The sequence below is a fragment of the Dendrobates tinctorius genome, unplaced genomic scaffold (assembly GCF_039654945.1).
Source record: "Dendrobates tinctorius isolate UK_male_01 unplaced genomic scaffold, ASM3965494v1 ptg000231l, whole genome shotgun sequence".
NCBI lineage: Eukaryota > Metazoa > Chordata > Amphibia > Anura > Dendrobatidae > Dendrobates > Dendrobates tinctorius.
Window position 1 is genome coordinate 2189112 of NW_027361898.1, and position 25896 is coordinate 2215007.

At 42.9% G+C, this 25896-nt stretch overlaps 1 protein-coding gene across 1 annotated transcript; it reads left to right on the forward strand.

The window, feature by feature from the left end:
- The first annotated feature begins 63 nt into the window (after positions 1-63).
- PLPP7 (phospholipid phosphatase 7 (inactive)) lies at positions 64-25237 on the forward strand. Its single transcript, XM_073555944.1, has 2 exons — positions 64-599; positions 24764-25237. Exons 1-2 carry the CDS (start codon positions 125-127, stop codon positions 25126-25128), a joined length of 840 nt encoding a protein of 279 aa, XP_073412045.1. The 5' UTR covers positions 64-124; the 3' UTR covers positions 25129-25237.
- The last annotated feature ends 659 nt before the right edge of the window (positions 25238-25896 follow it).

The window sequence follows — 25896 nt, forward strand, 5'->3', positions numbered from 1 at the left end:
GTCAGGACTGTGGATAAACACACGGGGCATTCTGCCTTTACTAAATATAACCCGGGACATGTGGTAGGGAGCAGTCACTTCCCTCCTCATACAACATAGCATCTATAGTACACGCCGCCTCTTTATGCCCACAGCTTTGGGGGGTTCTGTGAAGATGCCAGCCCCCCAGAGACGGCCTAGAACCCGGGACCGGAACAATGTGCTGGCCAGACCGGAGTTCATATCTCTGAACCAGCCAACGACTACACCCCAGGAGGGCAGAGGCTTTAACAGGAAGCAGAGTGGGCAGTATGGTAGTAACGCCACCGAGGGTGCCCGCGAGAGGCGGCAGAGCCAGCAGCTACCAGAGGAAGACTGCATGCAGCTCAATCCATCCTTCAAAGGCATTGCTTGGAACTCGCTCATGGCCATTGATATAGCCATATCCAAGAGGCTGGGTGTCTGTGCCCACAGCACATCTTCATGGGGCAGCGCTCGCTCTATGGTGAAGCTCATCGGGATAACTAGCCATGGCTTGCCCTGGATCCTGGGAACGGTGATCTGCCTGTGGAACAGCAATACGTTGGCTGGTCAAGAGGTCCTGGTGAACCTGCTGCTGGGTAAGACGTGGCATCCAACCTTGAAAAGTGAGCATGGCTGGCACCAGGGCATGTGCTCTGGATACTCGGTGCCAGCGGTGTCAACCAGCCACTTTGCTTCGGTTGGTATATTTAGATACAGGGCAATGAACTTGTCCTTTGCCCCAGGTGAAAAAGCTCTAGCTATGGATCTACTTCCAGATCTACCTCTGCTTGCTGGCGGTGTATGACAACATTTTTAATTTGTGTGCAGAACTAGTCATGCTCTCAGCTGAGGATTTGTTACAATGTGTGCAGTTTGTATATCCCTCTGAACACACCAGCAGCACAAATCTCTATCCTGCGACAATTTGTTGCAATGTACAGGTGCATCTCACAAAATATCATTAAAAAGTTAATTTATTTCAGTTCTTCAATACAAAAAAAAGTGAAGCTCATGTATTATATAGTCATTACACACAGAATGATCTATTTGAAGTGTTTATTTCTGTTAATGTTGATGATTATGGCTTACAGCCAATGAAAACCCAAAAGTCATTATCTCAGTAAATTAGAATACTTTATAACACCAGCTTCAAAAATGATTTTAAAATCCGAAATGTTGTCCTACTGAAATGTATGATCAGTAAATGCACTCAATACTTGGTCGCGGCTCCTTTTGCATCAATTACTGCATCAATGTGGCGTGGCATGGAGGCGATCAGCCTGTGGCACTGCTGAGGTGTTATGGAAGCCCAGGTTGCTTTGATAGCAGCCTTCAGCTCGTCTGCATTGTTGGGTCTGATGTCTCTCATCTTCCTCTTGACAATACCCCACAGATTCTCTATGGGGTTAAGGTCAGGCGAGTTTGCTGGCCAATGAATCACAGTGATACTGTTTGTAAACCAGGTATTGGTACTTTTGGCAGTGTGGACAGATGCCAAGTCCTGTAGGAGAATGATATTTCCATCTCCAAAAAGCTTGTGGGCAGAGGGAAGCATGAAGTGCTCTAAAATTTCCAGGTAGACGGCTGCGCTGACTTTGGCCTTGATAAAACACAGTGGACCTACACCAGCAGATGACATGGCTCCCCAAACCATCACTGATTGTGGAAACTTCACACTACACCTCAAGCAGCTTGGATTGTGGCCTCTCCACTCTTCCTCCAGACACTGGGACCTTGATTTCCAAATGAAATGCAAAACTCACTTTCATCTGAAAACAACACCTTGGACCACTGAGCAACAGTCCAGTTCTTTTTCTCCTTGGCCCAGGTAAGATGCTTCTGGCGTTGTCTATTGGTCATGAGGGGCTTGACACAAGGAATGTGACACTTGTAGCCCATGTCCTGGATATGTCTGTGTATGGTGGCTCTTGAAGCAATGACTCCAGCAGCAGTCTACTCCTTGTGAATCTCCCCCAGATTTGTGAATGGCCTTTTCTTAACAATCCTTTCAAGGCTGCGGTTATCCCGGTTGCTTGTGCACCTTTTTCTACCACACTTTTTCCTTCCACTCCACTTTCCATTAATATGCTTGGATACAGCACTCGGTGAACAGGCAGCTTCTTTAGCAATGACCTTTTGTGGCTTCCCCTCCTTGTGGAGTGTGTCAATGACTGCCTTCTGGACATCTGTCAAGTCAGCAGTCTTCCCCATGATTGTGGAGCTACTGAAACAGACTAAGGGACCTTTTTACATACTTAGGAAGCCTTTGCATGTGTTTTTTTGTTAATTATTCTAATTTACTGAGATAATGACTTTTGGGTTTTCATTGGCTGCCTGTAAGCCATAATTATCAACATTAACATAAATAATCACTTTAAGGCTGTGTTCACAAGTTCATGATTTTTCGCGTTTTTGGTGCGTTTTTCCACGGCAAAAACGCACCAAAAACGCATACATTATTAGAATGAAATCCGCAATTTTTGTGCTCCTGATGCGTTTTTTTCCGCAAATAAAAAGCATTGTTGAAAAAAAGCAGCATGTTCATTATTTTTGCAGAAAATCTGCGGATTTCATTGTATAAGGATACTCCGGGAAAAAAAAAAACGCTAAAAAAATGCACCAAAAACACGCAAAAAAATGCGAGAAAAACACGATAAAACCGCAAATAAAAAATTGCGGATTTCCTGGGAAGGAGTCAGGTTTTTCTCAGGAAATTTCCTCATACGTGGGCACATAGCCTAAATAGATCACTCTGTGTGTAATGACTCTATATAATATATGAGCTTCACTTTTTGCATTGAAGAACAGAAATAAATTAACTTTTTGATGATATTCTAATTTTGTGAGAAGCACCTGTATCAGTCCAGATTCCACAGAGGATTATATATACTGGATACAACTGGAACAAACCCTAAGATGTGAAAAGTATTAGGTCTGTACATGTTTTTAGCCTCTCACTGTAAATTAGAAAGTTCACTGACAACAAGCAGGAATCTAAATTATAATAAAGAATTGAAACAAAAAGTTACAGAATTTTTGATTTTTCAGTAATTCAGGCTTCTGATTTGGAAAAAGTTGGGTGACAACCAATATGGTTGCCGTGCTATCTCCTACAGAACCTGGCAGCCTTTGCCCTACAGCTTTGGGGCCGGACCAGCACATAGACTCAGTGCACATCGGTGACATCAGAATGCTTTACTCTCTAGTCACATCCCAAGCTGCAGTTACAGCAGTGCATTGTGGGAACTCAGATGATAGTTACAACAGGGACAGCTTTGGATGTGAATAGTCAGAAGTACTCACAAACAGGCGTTGTGATCTGTGTCATCCCTCTGAACTTGGACACAGGACACCTTTCCGCCTTGTATGTTGTATTCATGGGGCAGAGGAGATAAGCGTCAGCTGCACACCTCCGCCTCCGATCATCTCCAGGGGAGCAGAAGCCTCAGCCTGATATCTAATATCTGTGTCCATCCTAGTGCGGCTGGCGCTGACTGATCACACAGTAAGCTGTAAATCCACCCTCCCCTCTATGTCAGCATCCTTCAATGACATCATCCTGGTGTCTGTGACATCACAGCAGAGTGGCACAGCCTAGGCACAGAACAAGACCCTTCCCCAGGTTTTTTTGCTCACTCTCAAGGCCTGGCGCAACTGCATACTGCACCCAAAAAATCTGCCCTAGAAGAACAAGAGTCTGTGTGATAGGGCGGAGTGGCCAAATCCAAGCAGTACCATCCAAATGCCTGAGAAACCTGTTTACATTGGTCATATGGCAGTGCCTTCTTCTGCCCTTATGTAGTGTCCACATAACAGCACCATATTATATAGTGACTACATCACAGTACCATATAGTGGCCACACAAAAGTGCATACTGCTCCACACATGGCAGTGCCACATAGTACTCACATAACATCACCACATAGTGGCCACATAAAAGTGCATACTCATATACAGAACTCAAATAAAAGTGCTATATAGTGTCTACATATTAGACCCATATAGTGCCCACATAACAGTGTCAGTGGACAGAAAGTGTATACTCACATACAGCACTAAAAAGTGCCCATATAACAGAGCCATATAATAGTCTCAGAACAGTTTTATACATTGTCTATATAGTAGTGCCATTTTCTGATTTTTCTCTTTATAGGTATATTTATGAGTAAAATGTAAATTGCTCTTTTATTCTATAAACTACTGACAACATGTCTTCAAATTTCCAAGCACTAAATTTTGTATTTATTTTCAGAAAATGAGAACTGGTCAAAATAACAAAAAATGCAGTGCTTGCAGCCATCAAATAATGCTAAGAAAACAAGGTCATAATCATTTAGAAATAACAATACTAATGCCTTAACTCAGGAAGAGTTCACAAATCAATATTTTGTGGAATAACCATGATTTTTTTTTTTAATCAAATCAATTTTTATTAACGAGATTCAAACAAAGAAGCAGAGTGCAGACATTACAATGTCCAACAAGGTCATATATTTTCAATCACAGCGCATCCCCTCCCTCCCCACCTTCCCCCCCCCCCCCATATAGAAACATCAGCAACAAATACTCAACTCAGATGTACATCCCCCTTTCGGGATAATAACCATGATTTTTAATCACAGCTGTCATGCATCTTGGCATGCTTTCCACCAGTCTTTCACACTGCTTTTGGGTGACCTTATGCCACTCCTGGTACAAAAATGTAAGCAGTTCTTCTTTGATGGCTTGTGACTATCCATCTTCCTCTTGATTACATTCCAGAGGTTTTCACTGGGGTTCAGGTCTGGAGATTGGGCTGGCCATGACAGGGATTTGATGTGGTGGTCCTTCAGCCACACATTGATTGACCTAGCTGTGTGGCATGACGCATTGTCCTGCTGGAAAAACCAGTCCTCAGAGTTGGGGAACATTGCCTGAGCAGAAGGAATCAACTGTTTTTCCAGGATAACCTTGTATGTGGCTTGATTCATACGTCCTTCACAAAGATTAACCTGCCCAATTCCAGCCTTTCTGAAGCATCCCCAGATCATAACCAATCCTCCACCAAATTTCACAGTGGGTGCAAGACACTGTGGCTTGTACACCTCTCCTGGTCTCTGTCTAACCATTAGACAACCAGGTGTTGGGCAAAGCTGAAAACTACACTCATCAGAGAAGATTACCTTACTCCAGTCCTCTATGGTCCAATCCTTATGGTCTTTGGCAAACTTCAGCCTGGCTCTTCTTTGCTTCTAATTGATGAAAGGCTTTTTTCTAGCTTTTCATGACTTGAGCCCTGCCTCTAGGAGCCTGTTACGAAATGTTCTTGCCGTGCACTTCACCCCAGCTGCCATTGCCATTCCTTTTGTAGGCCACTTGATGTCATCCTGCGGTTGCTGAGTGACATTCGACTAAGATGACGGTCATCCCGGTCAGTGGAGAGTCGTTTTCGCCCTCTGCCGGTCTGTAGCTTTGTTGTCCCCAATGTCTGCTGCTTGACCTTGTTGTAATGGACTGCCGTCTTAGAATCTTTAAGGATGGAGGCAACATGACGCTAAGACGCATGAAAGCTGTGATTAAAAATCATAGTTATTCCACAAAATATTGATTTGTGAACTCTTCCTGAGTTAAAACATCAGATACATGATTATGAACTTGTTTTCTTATCATTATTTGAGGTCTGCAAGCACTGCATTTTTTGTTCTTTTGACCACTTCTCATTTTCTGAAAATAAATACAAAATGAAGTGCTTGGAAATTTGAAGACATGTTGTCAGTAGTTTATAGAATAAAAGAGCAATTTACATTTTACTCAAAAATATACCTATAAAGAGAAAAATCAAACTGAAAATTTTGCAGTGGTCTCCAAATTTTTGCCAGAGCTGTATATATAAATATATACCCACAGCAACATCTTATAGTTTTTGTATACAGTACATCCAACACTTTTCCATATAACAGTGTCATATATTTTCCACCTAGCAGTGCCATATATTGTCTATCTAACACTGCCATATATTGTCCACCTAACAGTGCCATATATTATCCATGTGATAGTGCCATATATTGTCCATATAAAAGTGCCATATATTGTCCACCTAATAATGCCATATATTATCCATATAACAGTGTCATTTATTGTCCATATAACAGTGCCATATATTGTCCATATAATAGTGTCAAATATTGTCCATATAACAGTGTCATATATTGTCCATATAACGGTGTAATGTATTGTCCATATAACAGTGCCATATATTGTCCACCTAACAGTGTCATATATTATCAATGTAACAGTACCATAGATTGTCCATATAATGGTGTTACAGTTGTGGCCAAAAGTATTGACACCCCTGCAATTCTGTCAGATAATACTCAGTTTCTTCCTGAAAATGATTGCAAACACAAATTCTTTGGTATTATTATCTTAATTTAATTTGTCTTAAATGAAAAAACACAAAAGAGAATGAAGCAAAAAGCAAAACATTGATCATTTCACACAAAACTCCAAAAATGGGCCAGAAAAAAGTATTGGCACCCTCAGCCTAATACTTGGTTGCACAACCTTTAGCCAAAATAACTGCGACCAACCACTTCCGGTAACCATCAATGAGTTTCTTACAATGCTCTGCTGGAATTTTAGACCATTCTTCTTTGGCAAACTGCTCCAGGTCCCTGATATTAGAAGGGTGCCTTCTCCAAACTGCCATTTTTAGATCTCTCCACAGGTGTTCTATGGGATTCAGGTCTGGAATCATTGCTGGCCACCTTAGAAGTCTCCAGTGCTTTTTCTCAAACCATTTTCTAGTGCTTTTTGAAGTGTGTTTTGGGTCATTGTCCTGCTGGAAGACACATGACCTCTGAGGGAGACCCAGCTTTCTCACACTGGGCCCTACATTATGCTGCTGTTGGTAGTCTTCAGACTTCATAATGCCATGCACACGGTCAAGCAGTCCAGTGCCAGAGGCAGCAAAGCAACCCCAAAACATCAGGGAACGTCCGCCATGTTTGACTGTAGGGACCGTGTTCTTTTCTTTGAATGCCTCTTTTTTTCTCCTGTAAACTCTATGTTGATGCCTTTGCCCAAAAAGCTGTACTTTTGACTCATCTGACCAGAGAACATTCTGCCAAAACGTTTTAGGCTTTTTCAGGTAAGTTTTGGCAAACTCCAGCCTGGCTTTTTTATGTCTCGGAGTAAGAAGTGGGGTCTTCCTGGGTCTCCTACCATACAGTCCCTTTTCATTCAGACGCCGACGGATATTACGGGTTGACACTGTTGTACCCTCGGACTGCAGGGCAGCTTGAACTTGTTTGGATGTTAGTCGAGGTTCCTTATCCAACATCCGCACAATCTTGCGTTGAAATCTCTTGTCAATTTTTCTTTTCCGTCCACATCTAGGGAGGTTAGCCACAGTGCCATGGGCTTTAGACTTCTTGATGACACTGCGCACGGTAGACACAGGAACATTCAGGTCTTTGGAGATGGATTTGTAGCCTTGATATTGCTCATGTTTCCTCACAATTTGGTTTCTCAAGTCCTCAGACAGTTCTTTGGTCTTCTTTCTTTTCTCCATGCTCAATGTGGTACACACAAGGACACAGGATAGAGGTTGAGTCAACTTAAATCTATGTTAACTGGCTGCAAGTGTGATTTAGTTATTGCCAACACCTGTTAGGTGCCACAGGTAAGTTACAGGTGCTGTTATTTACACAAATTAGAGAAGCATCACATGATTTTTCGAACAGTGCCAATACTTTTGTCCACCCTCTTTTTTATGTTTGGTGTGGAATTATATCCAATTTGGCTTTAGGACAATTCTTTTTGAGTTTTTTAATTTAAGACAAATTAAATGAAGTTAATAATAACAAAGAATTTGTGTTTGCAATCATTTTCAGAAAGAAACTGAGTATTATCTGACAGAATTGCAGGGGTGTCAATACTTTTGGACACAACTGTATATATTTTCCATATAACAGTACTATATATTGTCCATATAAAAGTGCCATATGTTGTCCATATAACAGTGCCATATATCGTCTATAAAACAGTGCCATATATTGTCCACCTAACAGTGCCATATATTATCCACCTAACAGTGCCATAGGTTGTCCATATAATGCTAGTTTGTCACTAGCGTATGGCGGAGCTGTGGAGGGATGCGGACTTCCTCCGTGAAGCTCTGCCCACTGCCACACCTCATCCGTTCAGCTCCGCCTACGTCGGCATGCGGCCTGCGTACCCTATCTTTAGCATTGGGTATGCAGGCCATGCCGATGTCTGCAGATGCCTCTGCATGCGTCGTTTTGACGGTGCAGCGACCTGCGCCGAACGCAACGTGTTGCATTTTTCCAGATATTTTTCATATAACAGTGCCATATATTGTCCATATAACAGTGCCATGTATTGTCCCTATAATAGTGTTATATATTGTCCATATAACGGTGCCATATATTGTCCATATAACAGTACCATATATTGTGTATATAAAAGTGTCATATATTGCCCATATAATAGTGCCATATATTGTCCATATAATAGTGTTATATATTTTCCATATAACAGTACTATATATTGTCTGTATAAAAGTGCCATATATTGTCCACCTAACAATCTAATATATAAAGCTCAAAGTGTATATGTATGTATGTGTGTGTGTGTGTGTATGTGTGTGTGTGTGTGTGTGTGTGTGTGTGTGTGTCCGGGATAGGCATCCGCACCGTCGCAGCTACAGCCACAAAATTTGGCACAGTCACACGTCTGGACACCGAGAGCGTCCTAAGCTATGTTGTGAGGTGAAATTTTAACCCCGCGCATTCCAATTCACCAAACAATTTTGCCCCTATCTACATAATGGGGAAAAAGTGTGTGCGCGTCAAGCCCCGCCCCTCATTATGATGTCATAATGCCCCTATCTACATACTGGGGGAACAGTGTGTGCGTATCAAGCCCCGCCCCTTATTATGATGTCACAATGGTTGCCATGGCGACGCTGATGTCATCATAGGTTGCAAGCCCCGCCGCTCATTATGATGTCATAATGGTTGACTGTGGGATGGAGGATATGTATGACGGGTATATGGGCATGGGACTATGGGATGGCGAATATGTATATGGGCACGGGACTATGGGATGGAGGATGTGCGATGGGTATATGGGCACTGGACTATGGGATGGAGGATATGTATGATGGGTATATGGGCACGGGACTATGGGATGGAGGATATGTATGATGGGTATATGGGCATGGGACTATGGGATGGAGAATATGTATGATGGGTATATGGGCATGGGACTATGAGATGAAGGATGTGTGATGGGTATATGGGCACTCGACTATGAGATGGTGAATATGTATGATGGGTATATGGGCACGGGCCTATGGGATGGAGGATATGTATGACGGGTATATGGGCACGGGACTATGGGATGGAGGATGTGTGATGGGTATATGGGCACTGGACTGTGGGATGGAGGATATGTATGACGGGTATATGGGCACGGGACTATGGGATGGACGATATGTATGATGGGTATATGGACTATGAGATGAAGGATGTGTGATGGGTATATGGGCATGGGACTATGGGATGGAGAATAGGTATGATGGGTATATGGGCACGGGCCTATGGGATCGTGGATATGTATGATGGGTATATGAGCATGGGACTATGGGATGGAGGATAATTATAATTTGTTATAACTAACCACAGCTAGTTACTATGCACGGGCAGCGCCGGGCTCTTCAGCTAGTGCCATATATTGTCCATATAACAGTGCCATGTATTGTCCACATAACAGTGTCAAATATTATCCATATAACAGTGCCATGCATTGTCCATATAACAGTACTATATATTGTCCACCTAAAAGTTCCATATATTGTCTAGATAACAGTGCCATATATTGTCCATATAACAGTGCCATGTGTTGTCCATATAATAGTGTTATATATTGTCCATATAACAGTGCCATATATTGTCCATATAACAGTACTATATATTGTCCACCTAACAATGCAATATATTGTCCATATAACAGTGCCATATATTGTCCACCTAACAGTGTCATATATTATCCATATAAAAGTACCATAGATTGTCCATATAATGGTGCCATATATTGTCCACCTAACAGTGCCATGTATTGCCCATATAATAGTGTTATATATTTTCCATGTAACAGTACTATATATTGTCCATATAAAAGTGTCATATGTTGTCCATATAGCAGTGCCATATATCGTCTATAAAACAGTGCCATATATTGTACATATAACAGTGCCATATATGTCCATATAACAGTGCCATATACTGTCCATATAACAGTGCTATATACTGTTCATATAATAGTGCCATATATTGTCCATATAACAGTGTCATATATTGTCCATGTAACAGTGCCTTATATTGTCTATATAACAGTACCATATATTGTCCATACAACGGTGCCATATATTATCCATATAACAGTGCCATATATTGTCCACCTAACAATTCCATATATTGTTCATGTAACAGTGCCATATATTGTCCACCTAATAGTGTCATATATTGTTCATATAACAGTACCATATACAGTATTCAGCTCCCTGGAACTTCTCAACATTTTCCCATATAACATTCTTCAAACATAAAGATACCAAATGTAAATTTTTAGCAAAGAATCAACAAGAAGTGGGACATAATTGTGAAGTTGAACGAAATTTATTGGTTATTTTAAATTTTTGTGGAACTTCAAAAACTGAAAAGTGGGGCGTGCAATATTACTTTCAGTGCAGCAAACTCACTCCAGAAGTTCATTGTGGATCTCTGAATGATCCAATGTTGTCCTAAATGACTAATGATGATAAATATAATCCACCTGTGTGTAACCAAGTCTCCGTATAAATGCACCTGCTCTGTGATAGTCTCAGGGTTCTGTTTGAAGCACAGAGAGCATCAAGAAGACCAAGGAACACAACAGGCCGGTCTATGATACTGTTGTGGAGAAAGCCGGATTTGGATACAAAATGATTTCAAAAACTTTAAACATCCCAAGGAGCACTGTGCAAGCAATCATATTGAAATGGAAGGAGTATCATACCACTGCAAATCTACCAAGACCCGGCCGTCCCTCTAAACTTTCATCTCAAACAAGAAGAGAGAAGACTGATCAGAGATGCAGCCAAGAGGCCCATGACCACTCTGGATGAACTGCAGAGATCCACAGCTGAGGTGGGACAGTCTGTCCATAGGACAACAATTAGTCATACACTGCACAAATCTGGCCTTTATGGAAGAGTGACAAGAAGAAAGCCATTTCTGAAAGATATCCATAAAAAGTGTTGTTTAAAGTTTGCAACAAGCCACCTGGGAGACACACCAAACATGTGGAAGAAGGTGCTCTGGTCAGATGAAACCAAAATCAAACTTTTTGGCAACAATACCAAACGATATGTTTGGCGTAAAGGCAACACAGCTCATCACCCTGAACACATCAACCCCACTGTCAAACATGGTGGTGGCAGCAACATGGTTTGGGCCTGCTTTTCTTCAGCAGGGACAGGGAAGATGGTTAAAATTGATGGGAAGATGGATGGAGCCAAATACAGGACCATGCTTGTAGAAAACCTGTTGGGAGTCTGCAAAAGACCTGAGACTGGGACAGAGATTTGTCTTCCAGCAAGACAATGATCCCAAACATAAGGCAAAATCTACAGTGGAATGGTTCACAAATAAACGTATCCAGGTGTTAGAATGGCCAAGTCAAAGTCCAGACCTGAATCCAATCGAGAATCTGTGGAAAGAGCTGAAAACTGCTGTTCACAAACGATCTCCATCAATCCTCACTGAGATCAAGCTGTTTGCCAAGGAAGAGTGGGCAAGAATTTCAGTCTCTCGATGTACAAAACTGATAGACATATCCCAAGTGACTTGCAGCTGTAATCGCAGCAAAAGGTGGCGCAACAAAGTATTAAGTTACAGGGACCAAATAATATTGCACGCCCCACTTTTCAGTTTTGAATTTCCCCAAAAATTTAAAATAACCAATAAATTTCATTCAACTTCACAATTGTGTCCCACTTGTTGTTGATTCTTCACCAAAAATTTATATTTGGTATCTTTATGTTTGAAGCATGATATGTGGGAAAAGGTTGAAAAGTTCCAGGGGGCCGAATACTTTCGCAAGGCACTGTATTGTCCATATAAGAGTGCCATATATTGTCCACCTAATCGTGTCATATATTGTCCATATAACAGTGCCATATATTGTCCACCTAATAGTGTCATATATTGTCCATATAACGGTGCCATATATTGTCCAAATAACATTGCCATATACACTCACTGGCCACTTTATTAGGTACACCATGCTAGTAAGGGGTTGGACCCCCTTTTGCCTTCAGAACTGCCTCAATTCTTCGTGGCAGAGATTCAACAAGGTGCTGGAAGCATTCCTCAGAGATTTTGGACCATATTGACATGATGGCATCACACAGTTGGCGCAGATTTGTCGGCTGCACATCCCTGATGCGAATCTCCCGTTCCACCACATCCCAAAGATGCTCTATTGGATTGAGATCTGGTGACTGAGGAGGCCATTTGAGTACAGTAAACTCATTGTCATGTTCAAGAAACCAATCTGAGATGATTCGAGCTTTATGACATGGCGCATTATCCTGCTGAAAGTAGCCATCAGATGTTGGGTACATTGTGGTCATAAAGGGATGGACATGGTCAGCAACAATACTCAGGTAGGCTGTGGCGTTGCAACGATGCTCAATTGGTACCAAGGGGCCCAAAGAGTGCCCAGAAAAAATTCCCCACACCATGACACCACCACCACCAGCCTGAACCGTTGATACAAGGCAGGATGGATCCATGCTTTCATGTTGTTTGCGCCAAATTCTGACCCTACCATCCGAATGTCGCAGCAGAAATCGAGACTCATCAGACCAGGCAACGTTTTTCCAATCTTCTACTGTCCAATTTCGATGAGCTTGTGCAAATTGTAGCCTCAGTTTCCTGTTCTTAGCTGAGAGGAGTGGTACCCAGTGTGGTCTTCTGCTGCTGTAGCCCATCTGCCTCAAAGTTCGACGCACTGTGCGTTCAGAGATGCTCTTCTGCCTACCTTGGTTGTAACGGGTGGCAATTTGAGTCACTGTTGCCTTTCTATCAGCTCGAACCAGTCTGCCCATTCTCCTCTGACCTCTGGCATCAACATGGCATTTCCGGCCACAGAACTGCCGCTCACTGGATTTTTTTTCTTTTTCGGACCATTCTCTGTAAACCCTAGAGATGGTTGTGCGTGAAAATCCCAGTAGATCAGCAGTTTCTGAAATTCTCAGACCAGCCCTTCTGGCACCAACAATCATGCCACGTTCAAAGGCACTCAAATCACCTTTCTTCCCCATACTGATGCTCGGTTTGAACTGCAGGAGATTGTCTTGACCATGTCTACATGCCTAAATGCACTGAGTTGCCGCCATGTGATTGGCTGATTAGAAATTAAGTCTTAACACACAGTTGGACAGGTGTACCTAATAAAGTGGCCAGTGAGTGTATATGCTATTGTAAGGTGACATTAAGCCTGGTTAATAATAGAGAGGTATCAATAAGACACCTAGCCATTGTTAATCCAATAGTTTAAAAGGGTTAAAAAAATAATACAGACATTAAGAATAAAGTCTTTTAATTAAATAATTAAACACACAGGTTTACCATCTTTATTAAACTCCCAATCCAAGCGAAGCCCTTGTTCTCCTGTAAAAAATTAAAAATAAAAATGCAACAATATCCCATACCTGTTCGCCATACAGTCAACTCCCACGCTGCAAGACATCTCAAGGGGTTAAATAGTTTACAACCGGGAGCGGTGCTAATGCTACTGCCCCGGCTGTAAACCACTGTGTAAGGAATGAACAGCTGCCTGCGCAGCCTCCCTGCCTTACTGGAGATGAACTCAGTAGCGTGGGAAAGCTTCTGAACTTTTTCCCACGCTGCCGAGTTCACCACAGGTCAAGCGGGGAGTCTACACATCACGTCAGCGGTAGTCACTGAGGCTGCACAGACTCTCTGCCTGACCCGCGGTGAACTCGGCAAAAATGTGGGAAAATGTTCAGAAACTTTCTCACGCTACTGAGTTCATCTCCGGTCAGGCGGGGAGGCTGCGCAGGCAGCTTTTCATTCATTACACAGTGGTTTACAGCCGGGGCGGTAGCATTAGCACCACTCCCGGTTGTATACTATTTAACCCCTTGAGATGGATTGCAGCATGAGACTTGCCTGTACGGCAGACACAGGTATGGGATATTGTTGCTTTTTTGTGTTTGATCTTTTTTACAGGGGAACAAAGGCTTAAATTGGATTGGGAGTTTAAAAAAGATGGTAAAAATGTGTGTTTAATTATTTCATTAAAATACTTTATTCTTAATGTGTGTGTTTTATTAACCCTTTCATACTGTAAGATTAATAATGGATAGGTGTCTTATTGACACCTCTCCATTATTAACCAGACTTAATGTCACCTTACAATAGCAAGATGACATTAACAACTTATTACTCCATATGCCACTGCTACACGGCAATGGGAAAAGAGTAGCTAAGTGCCAGAATTGGCGCATCTTACAGATGCGCCCTTTCTGGGGTGGCTAGGGGCAGAAGTTTTTAGCCGGGGGGCAAATAACAATGGTCCCTTTCTAGGCTATCAATATCTGCCCTCAGTCACTGGCTTTCCCTCTCTGGCGGAGAAAATTGCGCGAGAGCCAACGCAATTTTTTTCCGTGAATTAATTCTTTAATTTAACACCTAGAGCTCCAATATTTTACACACACACACTAATAACATTCTTAGTTAGGGACATAAATAAATTTAACTGATATGCAATGGTTTACTGTATATAAGCCACGTCTCATATCCTGTAGGATTCTGCAATGATTTTACAGAAGCTGACAATTGAGTTATCACCTATTCTGCTATCTATATGAAATATATATATATATATATATACAGTATGTGTCAGACATACATATATTTCTATATATATATATATATATATACACAGTATATATATATATACACATATATATCTAATATATAAAGCTCAAAGTGTGTATGTGTGTGTGTGTGTGTGTGTGTGTGTGTGTCCGGGATAGGCATTCGCACCGTCGCAGCTACAGCCACAAAATTTGGCAGAGTCACACATCTGGACCCGAGAGCATCCTAAGCTATGTTGTGAGGTGAAATTTCAACCCCGCGTGTTCCAATTCACCAAACAATTTTGCCCCTGTCTACATAATGGGGAAAAAGTGTGTGCGCATCAAGCCCCGCCCATCATTATGATGTCATAATGCCCCTATCTACATAATGCGAAAACAGTGTGTGGGTATCAAGCCCCACCCCTCATTATGATGTCACAATGGTTGCCATGGCGACGCTGATGTCATCAAGCCCCGCCGCTCATTATGATGTCATAATGGTTGACAATGGGATGGAGGATGTGTGATGGGTATATGGGCACTGGACTGTGGGATGGAGGATATGTATGACGGGTATATGGGCACGGGCCTATGGGATGGTGGATATGGTGGATGGTGGATATGTATGACGGGTATATGGGCACTGGACTATGGGATGGAGGATGTGTGATGGGTATATGGGCACTGGACTATGGGATGGAGGATATGTATGACGGGTGTATGGGCACGGGACTATGGGATGGAGGATGTGTGATGGGTATATGGGCACTGGGCTATAGGATGGAGGATACGAAGGATACGAAGACTGGAAAGCATGTATTTGGAAGTCGCCTTGCTACACTTGTAAGGAGAGCTTTAAACTAGAACAACATGGGAAGGGAAGCAAAAGACCAGAAAAAGCCATACACCTGACAAATGCTATTGAGAACTCTGCTATTAGAAGTGGAAAGGAAGAACAAAGACGAAAGAATCTAATTAATAAAAACATTGGAGAAAGAGAAACCAATCACAAACTAAAATGTTTCTATACTAATGCACAAAGCATGGGCAACAAACAAGGAGAATTGGAACTACTAACACAGGAAAAGAAATATGATGTCATTGGAATCACTGAAACTTGGTGGGACAATACACATGATTGGAATACAAGACTAGAAGGATACAACTTATTTGCAAGAAACAGATTTGATAAGCGAGGAGGGGGTGTCGCATTGTATGTTAGAAACGCGTATATCTGCACAGAGATTGAAGCTTCAGAGACTGGGAGTTCTGTGGAAACTGTTTGGGTAAGAATACAAGGACAGAACAATGGAAAGGACACCATTGTAGGCATTTACTACAGGCCGCCTGTGCAAGCTGAAGATATGGATGAACTCTTTATGCATCAAATGGCCAAGTTCTCCAAAAAATATGACATAGTTGTCATGGGAGATTTCAACTATCCAGACATTTGTTGGGAATCTCTCTCAGGCAAAACTAACAGGTCAAGGAAATTCTTATCCTCTGTTGCTGACAACTTTATCTTCCAAAAGGTAAGGGAGAAAACAAGGGGAACTGCTACCTTGGATCTAATCCTTATAAACAGGGAGGAAATGGTTGAGGAGGTAAAAGTGGCTGGGACCCTAGGAGGTAGCGACCATGCTATTTTAGAATTTTGGATAACTAGAGGCGGAAGACCTGTGAAGACTCAGACAACAAGGTTAGATTTCAGAAAGGCAGATTTTAAAGGATTCAGAAAGAGAATTGGAGGGATCCAATGGCTGGATATCCTTAAAGACAAAAATGTCCAGGAAGGATGGGAAATCTTGAAAAATGAAATTCTCAAAGCACAGTTGTTAACAATTCCGAAAAGAGGGAAGAATAGGAAGCATTTAAGGAAACCAGGATGGATGAACACAGAACTTAAGCACATGCTAAAAAGGAAGAAAAAAATGTTTATAAAATGGAAAGAGGGAGGCATATCTAAAGAAGAATATAATGCTGTCTGCAGAACCTGCAGGGCACAAATCAGATTAGCTAAAGCTGAAAATGAATTGAGGCTTGCAAGAGATGTCAAAAGCAATAATAAAGGATTTTGGGGATATGTCAAAAGTAAAAGAAAAGTCAAAGATGCTATAGGATTTTTACAGGATGAAAATGATGAACTGGTAAGACAGGATGTTGAGAAGGCTGAACTTTTAAATTCCTATTTTGCATCTGTTTTCTCTCAGAAAGGAAATGTAACATCAACTGTTATTCACTGTCCTATTAAGGGAATAGAAGAATCCAGGATATCTATAAACAGAAAGATAGTGAGGAAACACTTAGCTAACCTAAATGAATTCAAGTCTCCAGGTCCAGATGAATTACATCCCAGAGTACTGAAGGAGATAGCAGAAGAAATTTTCGAACCCCTCTCCATAATCTTTGAAAATTCTTGGAGAACAGGAGAAGTGCCAGAAGACTGGAGAAGAGCAAATGTTGTTCCTATCTTCAAAAAGGGGAAGAAGGTGGACCCAGGCAACTATAGGCCGGTGAGTCTGACTTCTATACCAGGAAAGATCTTTGAACAAATTATTAAACAACATGTATGTCAATACCTGGATAAGAATGAAGTGATTAAACAGAGTCAGCATGGGTTTGTAACTAATAAGTCATGTCAGACTAACTTAATTTCCTTCTATGATGGTATCACTGATTGGGTGGATCAAGGAAATGGTGTAGATATAGTATATCTTGACTTCAGCAAAGCATTTGACAAAGTCTCTCATACAATCCTTATTGAAAAAATGACTAAGTATGGAATGGACAAGGCAACTGTTAGGTGGATTCATAACTGGCTTAGTGATCGGACACAAAGAGTGGTCGTAAATGGCTGCACATCCAGTTGGAAGAATGTCTCAAGTGGGGTACCACAGGGCTCTGTCCTGGGCCCTGTATTGTTCAACATCTTTATCAACGATTTAGATGAAGGAATTGAGGGTAAACTGATTAAATTTGCTGATGACACAAAGCTAGGAGGGATAGCTAATACTAGAGAAGAGAGAGAGAGGATTCAAAAAGATTTAAATAAACTGGAGAAGTGGGCAGCAACTAACAGAATGGTTTTTAACAGGGAGAAATGCAAAGTACTACATCTGGGCAATAAAAATGAAAAAAGCATATATAGAATGGGAGGAATAGGGCTAAGTGACAGCACATGTGAAAAAGACTTGGGTATACTAATAGATAACAGACTGAATATGAGTCAACAGTGTGATGCAGCAGCAAAAAAGGCAAATGCAATTCTAGGATGTATTAACAGAAGCATACAGTCTAGATCACGTGAAGTCATTATTTCCCTCTACTCCTCTTTGGTCAGACCTCATCTGGAATATTGTGTCCAGTTTTGGGCACCACATTTTAAAAAAGACATCAACAAACTGGAGCAAGTTCAGAAAAGAGCGACCAGAATGGTGACCGGTCTGCAAACCCTGTCTTATGAGGAAAGGTTGCAGGATTTGGGAATGTTTAGTTTGCAAAAGAGAAGACTGAGAGGAGACTTAATAGCTGTCTACAAATATCTAAAGGGCTGTCACATTGTAGAAGGATCAACTTTATTCTCATTTGCACAAGGAAAGACTAGAAGCAATGGGATGAAACTGAATTGGAGGAGACACAGATTAGATATTAGAAAAAACTTTTTGACAGTTAGAGTGATCAATGAGTGGAACAGGCTGCCACGAGAAGTGGTGAGTTCTCCTTCAATGGAAGTCTTCAAACAGAGGCTGGACAGACATCTGACTGGGATGATTTAGCGAATCCTGCTTTGAGCAGGGGGTTGGACCAGATGACCCAGGAGGTCCCTTCCAACTCTACGATTCTATGATTCTATGATTCTATGATTCTATGATTCTATATGTATGACGGGTATATGGGCACGGGACTATGGGATGGCGGATATGTATGATGGGTATATGGGCACGGGACTATGGGATGGAGGATATGTATGACGGGTGTATGGGCACGGGACTATGGGATGGAGGATGTGTGATGGGTATATGGGCACTGGGCTATGGGATGGAGGATATGTATGACGGGTGTATGGGCACGGGACTATGGGATGGAGAATATGTATGACGGGTATATGGGCACGGGACTATGGGATGGAGGATGTGTGATGGGTATATGGGCACTGGACTATGGGATGGAGGATATGTTTATGGGTATATGGGCACGGGACTATGGGATGGCGGATATGTATGATGGGTATATGGGCACGGGACTATGAGATGAAGGAAGTGTGATGGGTATATGGGCACTGGACTATGGGATGGAGGATATGTATGACGGGTGTATGGGCACGGGACTATGGGATGGAGGATGTGTGATGGGTATATGGGCACTGGGCTATGGGATGGAGGATATGTATGACGGGTGTATGGGCACGGGACTATGGGATGGAGAATATGTATGACGGGTATATGGGCACGGGACTATGGGATGGAGGATGTGTGATGGGTATATGGGCACTGGACTATGGGATGGAGGATATGTTTATGGGTATATGGGCACGGGACTATGGGATGGCGGATATGTATGATGGGTATATGGGCACGGGACTATGAGATGAAGGAAGTGTGATGGGTATATGGGCACTGGACTATGGGATGGAGGATATGTATGACGGGTGTATGGGCACGGGACTATGGGATGGAGGATGTGTGATGGGTATATGGGCACTGGGCTATGGGATGGAGGATATGTATGACGGGTGTATGGGCACGGGACTATGGGATGGAGAATATGTATGACGGGTATATGGGCACGGGACTATGGGATGGAGGATGTGTGATGGGTATATGGGCACTGGACTATGGGATGGAGGATATGTTTATGGGTATATGGGCACGGGACTATGGGATGGCGGATATGTATGATGGGTATATGGGCACGGGACTATGGGATGGAGGATATGTATGATGGGTATATGGGCATGGGACTATGAGATGAAGGAAGTGTGATGGGTATATGGGCACTCGACTATGGGATGGCGAATATGTATGATGGGTATATGGGCATGGGCCTATGGGATGGAGAATATGTATGATGGGTATATGGGCACTGGACTATGGGATGGAGGATGTGTGATGGGTATATGGGCCCTCGACTATGGGATGGCGGATATGCATGATGGGTATATGGGCACGGGCCTATGGGATGGAGGATGTGTGATGCGTATATGGGCACGGGACTATGGGATGGAGGATAATTATAATTTGCTATAACTAACCACAGTTAGTTACTATGCCCGGGCAGCGCCGGGCTCTTCAGCTAGTATATATATACCTATACTATGTGTATACATGTATTCTATCTATCCTATTTTAACCTGTCAGTGTGATTTTACAGTATAGCGCACTGAATTGCCGGCTTTCCTAAAGGACAGTGGTGCGTATTTCTCACAAGTCACATGCATGGTCCGTGTGTAACCCGTTTTTTTCTCGCGCCCATAGACTTGCATTGGTGAGTCTCGGTTGTAATACGGTGCATATCTCAGCATGCTGCGATTTCACCCGCACGTATAAAACGAGCGAGAAAAAAAACAGATGATGGGAGCTACCCCATAGATTAACATTGGTCCGAGTGCTATGCGATTTTTTTTTTTTGCTTAGCACTCGTCCGTATTCTACGGTAGTGTGATTCCGGCCTGAGCCACATTCACACGTTCACTATTTAAAATCAGTATTTGTGAGCAAAAACCAGGAGAGGAACAATCAGGAGAAGTAGAATAGAAACATGTCACCACTTCTGTATTGTCACCCACTACTGATGTAAAATACTGACCAAATACTGATTGTGTAAATGTGGCCTATGCTTCCGTATAGGCCTCTGGGTGTAAACAAGAATGTTCCCTTTCACTGACAACAAGCAGAGGTTTTAAAAATGGAAAAGAATTTAAAACAAAAAGTTTGAAGGATCCTTTATTGCTCTAGTGACAGGTGCCCCCCTGGGTGGAGGGTCCCTGCTCAGCTGGATCCCATGCATATACGTTGCGTTCCTCTTCCCTCGGCAGCCCCCTTTTTCAACAGCTCTTGTTTTCTAGAACATTCCGTCCTGAAGCTGCAACACCCCCCCTCCCGTGTGACAGTGAGCAGACTCATCGTCATGTCATGGCGCCTCTGTTTATACCATCACATTCAATAGTTCACTTTCACTGCACAAATTCAGGCTGCAAAGACGGTGAATCCCCCAACAACCTCCCCTGATCCTGGTTATTTGGGTCACAGCAGATCAGGAGTGGGATTAGGAGATCTGTGAGTGACTGCACCACTTGCAGCTATTTCTGGGGGGTTGACCGCCTAAAGTGCTGACACCCTCAAAATTATCCGCTGCTGAATCACAGGACAAAGTGTTCACTGAGGGCGCACAGATGATGTCCTGTATGTGATGCAGAGTGCACAGAAGAGGGGAGATCACCAGATACATGTTACCTGCACTGATGATACATTGTAACCAAAGCCCAGGGGTGTACATAGAAATCATGGGGCGCCAAAGCAGAAGTTCAAATTAAGCCCCACCCCAAAATAAAATAATATTCGGCGGGGTCACAGAAGATCATATTTCAAAACTTTGCAACCCTTATAAAGTAATTTTACTATTACATTTAAAGCCCCCAGATTCCTCTTTCATTGCCCCATAGAGTATGGTGACAACAAAATGCCCCGCAAACACAGCATGATACCCACAGAGTGAATTCCTCCACAATGCCCTCCACACGCACGGTGTGATGACCATACTGTATCCCCCCTTCCCGGCAAAGTATGATGACCCCAACACAGCGTCTATATTATAATGCACCCCATAGGCAGCCTCTATATTATAATGCACCCCCATAGGCAGCCTCTGTATAATAATGCACTCCCATAGGCAGCCTCTGTAATATAATGCACCCCCATAGGGAGGCCTCTGTATTATAATGCACCCCCATAGGCGGCCTTTGTATTATAATGCACCCCTATTACAAAAATAATAAATCCAATACTCACCTCTCTTCCTCCCGGCTCCTGCGCTGCTCCGAGCTCCCACTCATCTCCTGACAGCGGGCGCCGGGCAGTGACGTCAGCGCGCCCGCTGTCAGACGCTGAGAGGGGGATGATGGGAGAAGGAGCGCTCACTCCTTCTCTCATCAGTGCGGTCAGCTGTAACGGCTAGATGCCGATACAGCTGACCCTGCTATCACGGGCGAGGGGCCCACTGCTAGCACAGGGCCCCCCCACCGCCTGCTCAGGGGCCCCACAGCGTCTGGGCGGCAGAGCAGGGAGATCGATTCTCCCTGCTCTGCCGCAGAATGTAACTGTATCGGCACGCTGCGCACACCAATACAGTTACAGTAGCGTAGCTCCGGGTGGGCCACCTCAGAGCACGGGGCCCGGGGCCATGGCCCCCTCTGCCCCCCCTGTAGCTATGCTACTGTGTCTGTTGCATCTTAAAAACATCCCCAGAATTTGACTTTTTCTCACCTTTCAAACTGCAAAAACTCTTACTGTTGCTCTTATTCATTCTCGTCTGGATTACTGCTATTCTTTACTGATTAGTCGCTCTCTAACCAAACTTTCTCCTCCTTAATTTGTCCTGAATTCAGCAGCCAGGGTCGTATTTCTGTCCATCCGTTTAACCGATGCTGCCGCCTTGTGCCAGTCATTACACTGTTAGCCACTCCACTACAGAATACAATATAAACTTATCTCTCTCACCCACATAGCTCTCCACTGTTGTGTCCCCCTATATTTCATCCTTTATTTCTGTCTATCACCCTACACTTGCTATCTTCTCTACAACTAATCTAAGACTATTAACCTGCAAATATGGGTTTAACCTACAGGTGAATAGCGTTCTTCACCTGCCTGGCGCCTGCACGTAGCCAACCACTGCAGGGAGAAAATTATGTTTATTTTCCCCAGCAGCATCCGGTTTCAGACACGACGGCGACGCTGATACCAGTTCAGTCACGGCCTTCAGTATGTAAAGTAGCATCTGTAATTGCTCTCCTGGCCCTGACCGACAGCCGGCCCCAATGCAGAGCAGCCAGGGCTGGTGGTGCAGTTACAGCGGCCGCTCTGTATACTCAGAGCAATGACTGATCCTGTGCCGGCTCCGCCTCCATGACTGAAACTGAATAAAGTTTATTTTCTCCCCACAGCAGTCGGCTATGTGCAGGTACTCGGCAGGTGAGGAACGCTATTAACCTGCAGATTATCCCTGTATCTGCGGGATAATAGCATTTTTTTTCTGGTCACAGGTTCCCTTTAACCCCTTCACCACCTTGCGATTTTCTGCTTTTGTTTTTTGCTCCCCTCCTTCCCAGAACCATTACTTATTTATTTTTTAATTAATATAGCTATATAAGCTTGTTTTTTTGTTGGAGGAGTTGTACTTTTGAATGATATCATTGATTTTACCACACAGTGTACTGTAAAAAGGGAAAATAATTACAAGTGTGGTGAAATTGCAAAAAAAATGCAATTCAATAATTGTTTTTTGTTTTTTTTTATTTACCATATTAACTAAATGCTAGAACTAACCTGCCTTTATGATTCTCCAGGTCATTACGAGTTCATAGACACCAAACATGTCTAGGTTCTTTTTTATTTAACTGGTGAAACAAAAATCCAAAGTTTGTAAGAAAAAAAAGTCATCTTCTGAAACTGGTGATCTGGGGCTGGGTGAGGGCATACTTTTTGCGTGCCGAGCTGTCGTTTTTATTGATATCATTTTGGGGTAGATACAATGTTCTGATCTCCTGTTATTGCATTGTTGCGGCGACAAAAATAAGTAATTCTGTTATTTCATTTTTTGTTCTCGTTACGGCGTTTACTGATCAGATTAATTTACTTTCTATTTTGATAGATTGGAGATTTCTGAATGCAGAAATACTAACTAAGTGTATTTTTTTTATTAATTTGATATTTCGAATGGGGCAAAAGGGGAGTAATTTGGACTTTTATGTTTTTTAAAAAATTTTAAATATTGTTTTAAAACATTTTTTTTTTAACTTTGCTTCAATAGTCCCCTTCGGAGACTTGAGGCTGTGATCAGTTGATCGTTTATGCTATACATTGCAGCGCTGTGTAGCATAAATCATAATATCCTATTCATAGGGGATTCATAGTGACAGGCACGGGGGTCTTCTGCAGAACCTCAGCTGTCATGACAACCCATCGGTGTCCTGCGATTATGTGACAGGGGCGGCGATCGGCATGTCTTGTGATGCGCTTCCGGTTAGCACGTGTTAAATGCCGCTGTCAGAGATTTTTATCAGCCGTGGTCGGATCACGATTCCACCCGCGGCTGTTAGATTCACATGACAGCTGATCAAATCAGCTGTCATGTGCCTGGAAAGATGTGGGCTCCGGCGATGAGCCCGCATCAAATGAAGGGACACAACCTTGAACGTACCTATATTTCTAAGGCCATGGAAGGGGTTAATCATAATCATCTGTCTCCACATCCTCCATGCACCCAAAAGCACTTGGCAACTGCACTTAGATCCTGACTGATGACTGGATCATGCAGTTTTATATGAAAACCCTTATTTATTGTAATGATGGTGGACCGTACATAACAGCACGTTCTACCTACTGTGTCCCCTTAGGTCCTTATAGATTGTAAGCAGCAGGACCCTCACTGCTCCTGTAACTGGTGACATGTTACATTGTATTGTTTTATTGTCTGCACGAGTCCTCACTCAATTGTAAAGTGCTGCAGAATATGTTTGTGCCATATAACTAGAATTATTATTATTATATATTGTATATGGATCTATGGAGGTCAGGATTAATTATATTCTCCTTTTTTTCTGGCAGCACTTCTTCTTGACATCCTCACAGTAGCTGGACTACAGAAGCTGATGAAACGTCGGGGCCCATATGAGGTGACGCCTGGCATCTTGGATTACCTAGTTCTCGATGTCTATGCCTTCCCAGCTGGACACGCTAGTCGAGCCACTATGGTCTCCAAGTTCTTCCTCAACCATCTAGTTCTTGCCATCCCTCTGCGGATTCTCCTGGTCCTTTGGGCCTTTAGCGTTGGACTTTCTCGTATTATGATTGGCCGGCACCATATCAGTGATGTCATGGGCGGATTTGTCATCGGCCTTCTGCAGTTTAACTTTGTGGAGATACTTTGGCTCTCGTCGAGCACTTGTCAGATGTTGTCCTCGTTATGGTGAACATGGAGATATTGGACTTCTTGACAAATAAGTCTACAAGGACTTGGCGTGACGTTATTTTTTCTGTCTTGGAATAGAAATGATTAAATATCTTGGCTGTCTTAATTCATCTCCGGATATCCAGTTCTGATGTTTTTTTTGACCCAGTGTAACCACAACACACGACCCCAAATGGATCCATTTTTGTGGGGCATGTAGGAATAAAATGTGTGGTGCACTAAGACCTGCCCCATCCACCAGGCATGCACCTCGCACCGAGACAGTCTGTGGCAGTCTACATTTATATATGTTAGATAGTATAGGACAACCCCCCATCATCCAAAACTACTATACGTCACCTAATGGAAGGCAATAAAACAGAAGGAAAAACTATCCAACATGTCATATCTATTTATATCTATATCTCCCCCCACTGTGTATGACATCTGGCCCCTCGCCCACCATGTATAACATCCGTCCCTGTCTCCCCCCTGGTGTATCCACCTCTCACCCCCCGCCATGCCGTCTTCCTTTACTAACTTGACAGAATGGCCGGTGGTGCAGACCAGCGCGGTGCTATAATAGGAACACTGGGGTAACAAGTCCGCTCCTATCATTTCTTCCTCCTGAATCTTCCCCTATCACCTGTGAGGGAAATTATTGAGAAGTGGAAGGAACCGCAGCAGCTCAGCCATGAAATGGAGACCACGTACAATTACAGAGTGGGGGGCCGAGTGCTGTGGAGCAGAGGGCAGAAAAGTTACCATCGCCCTGCTGAACCCAAAACTG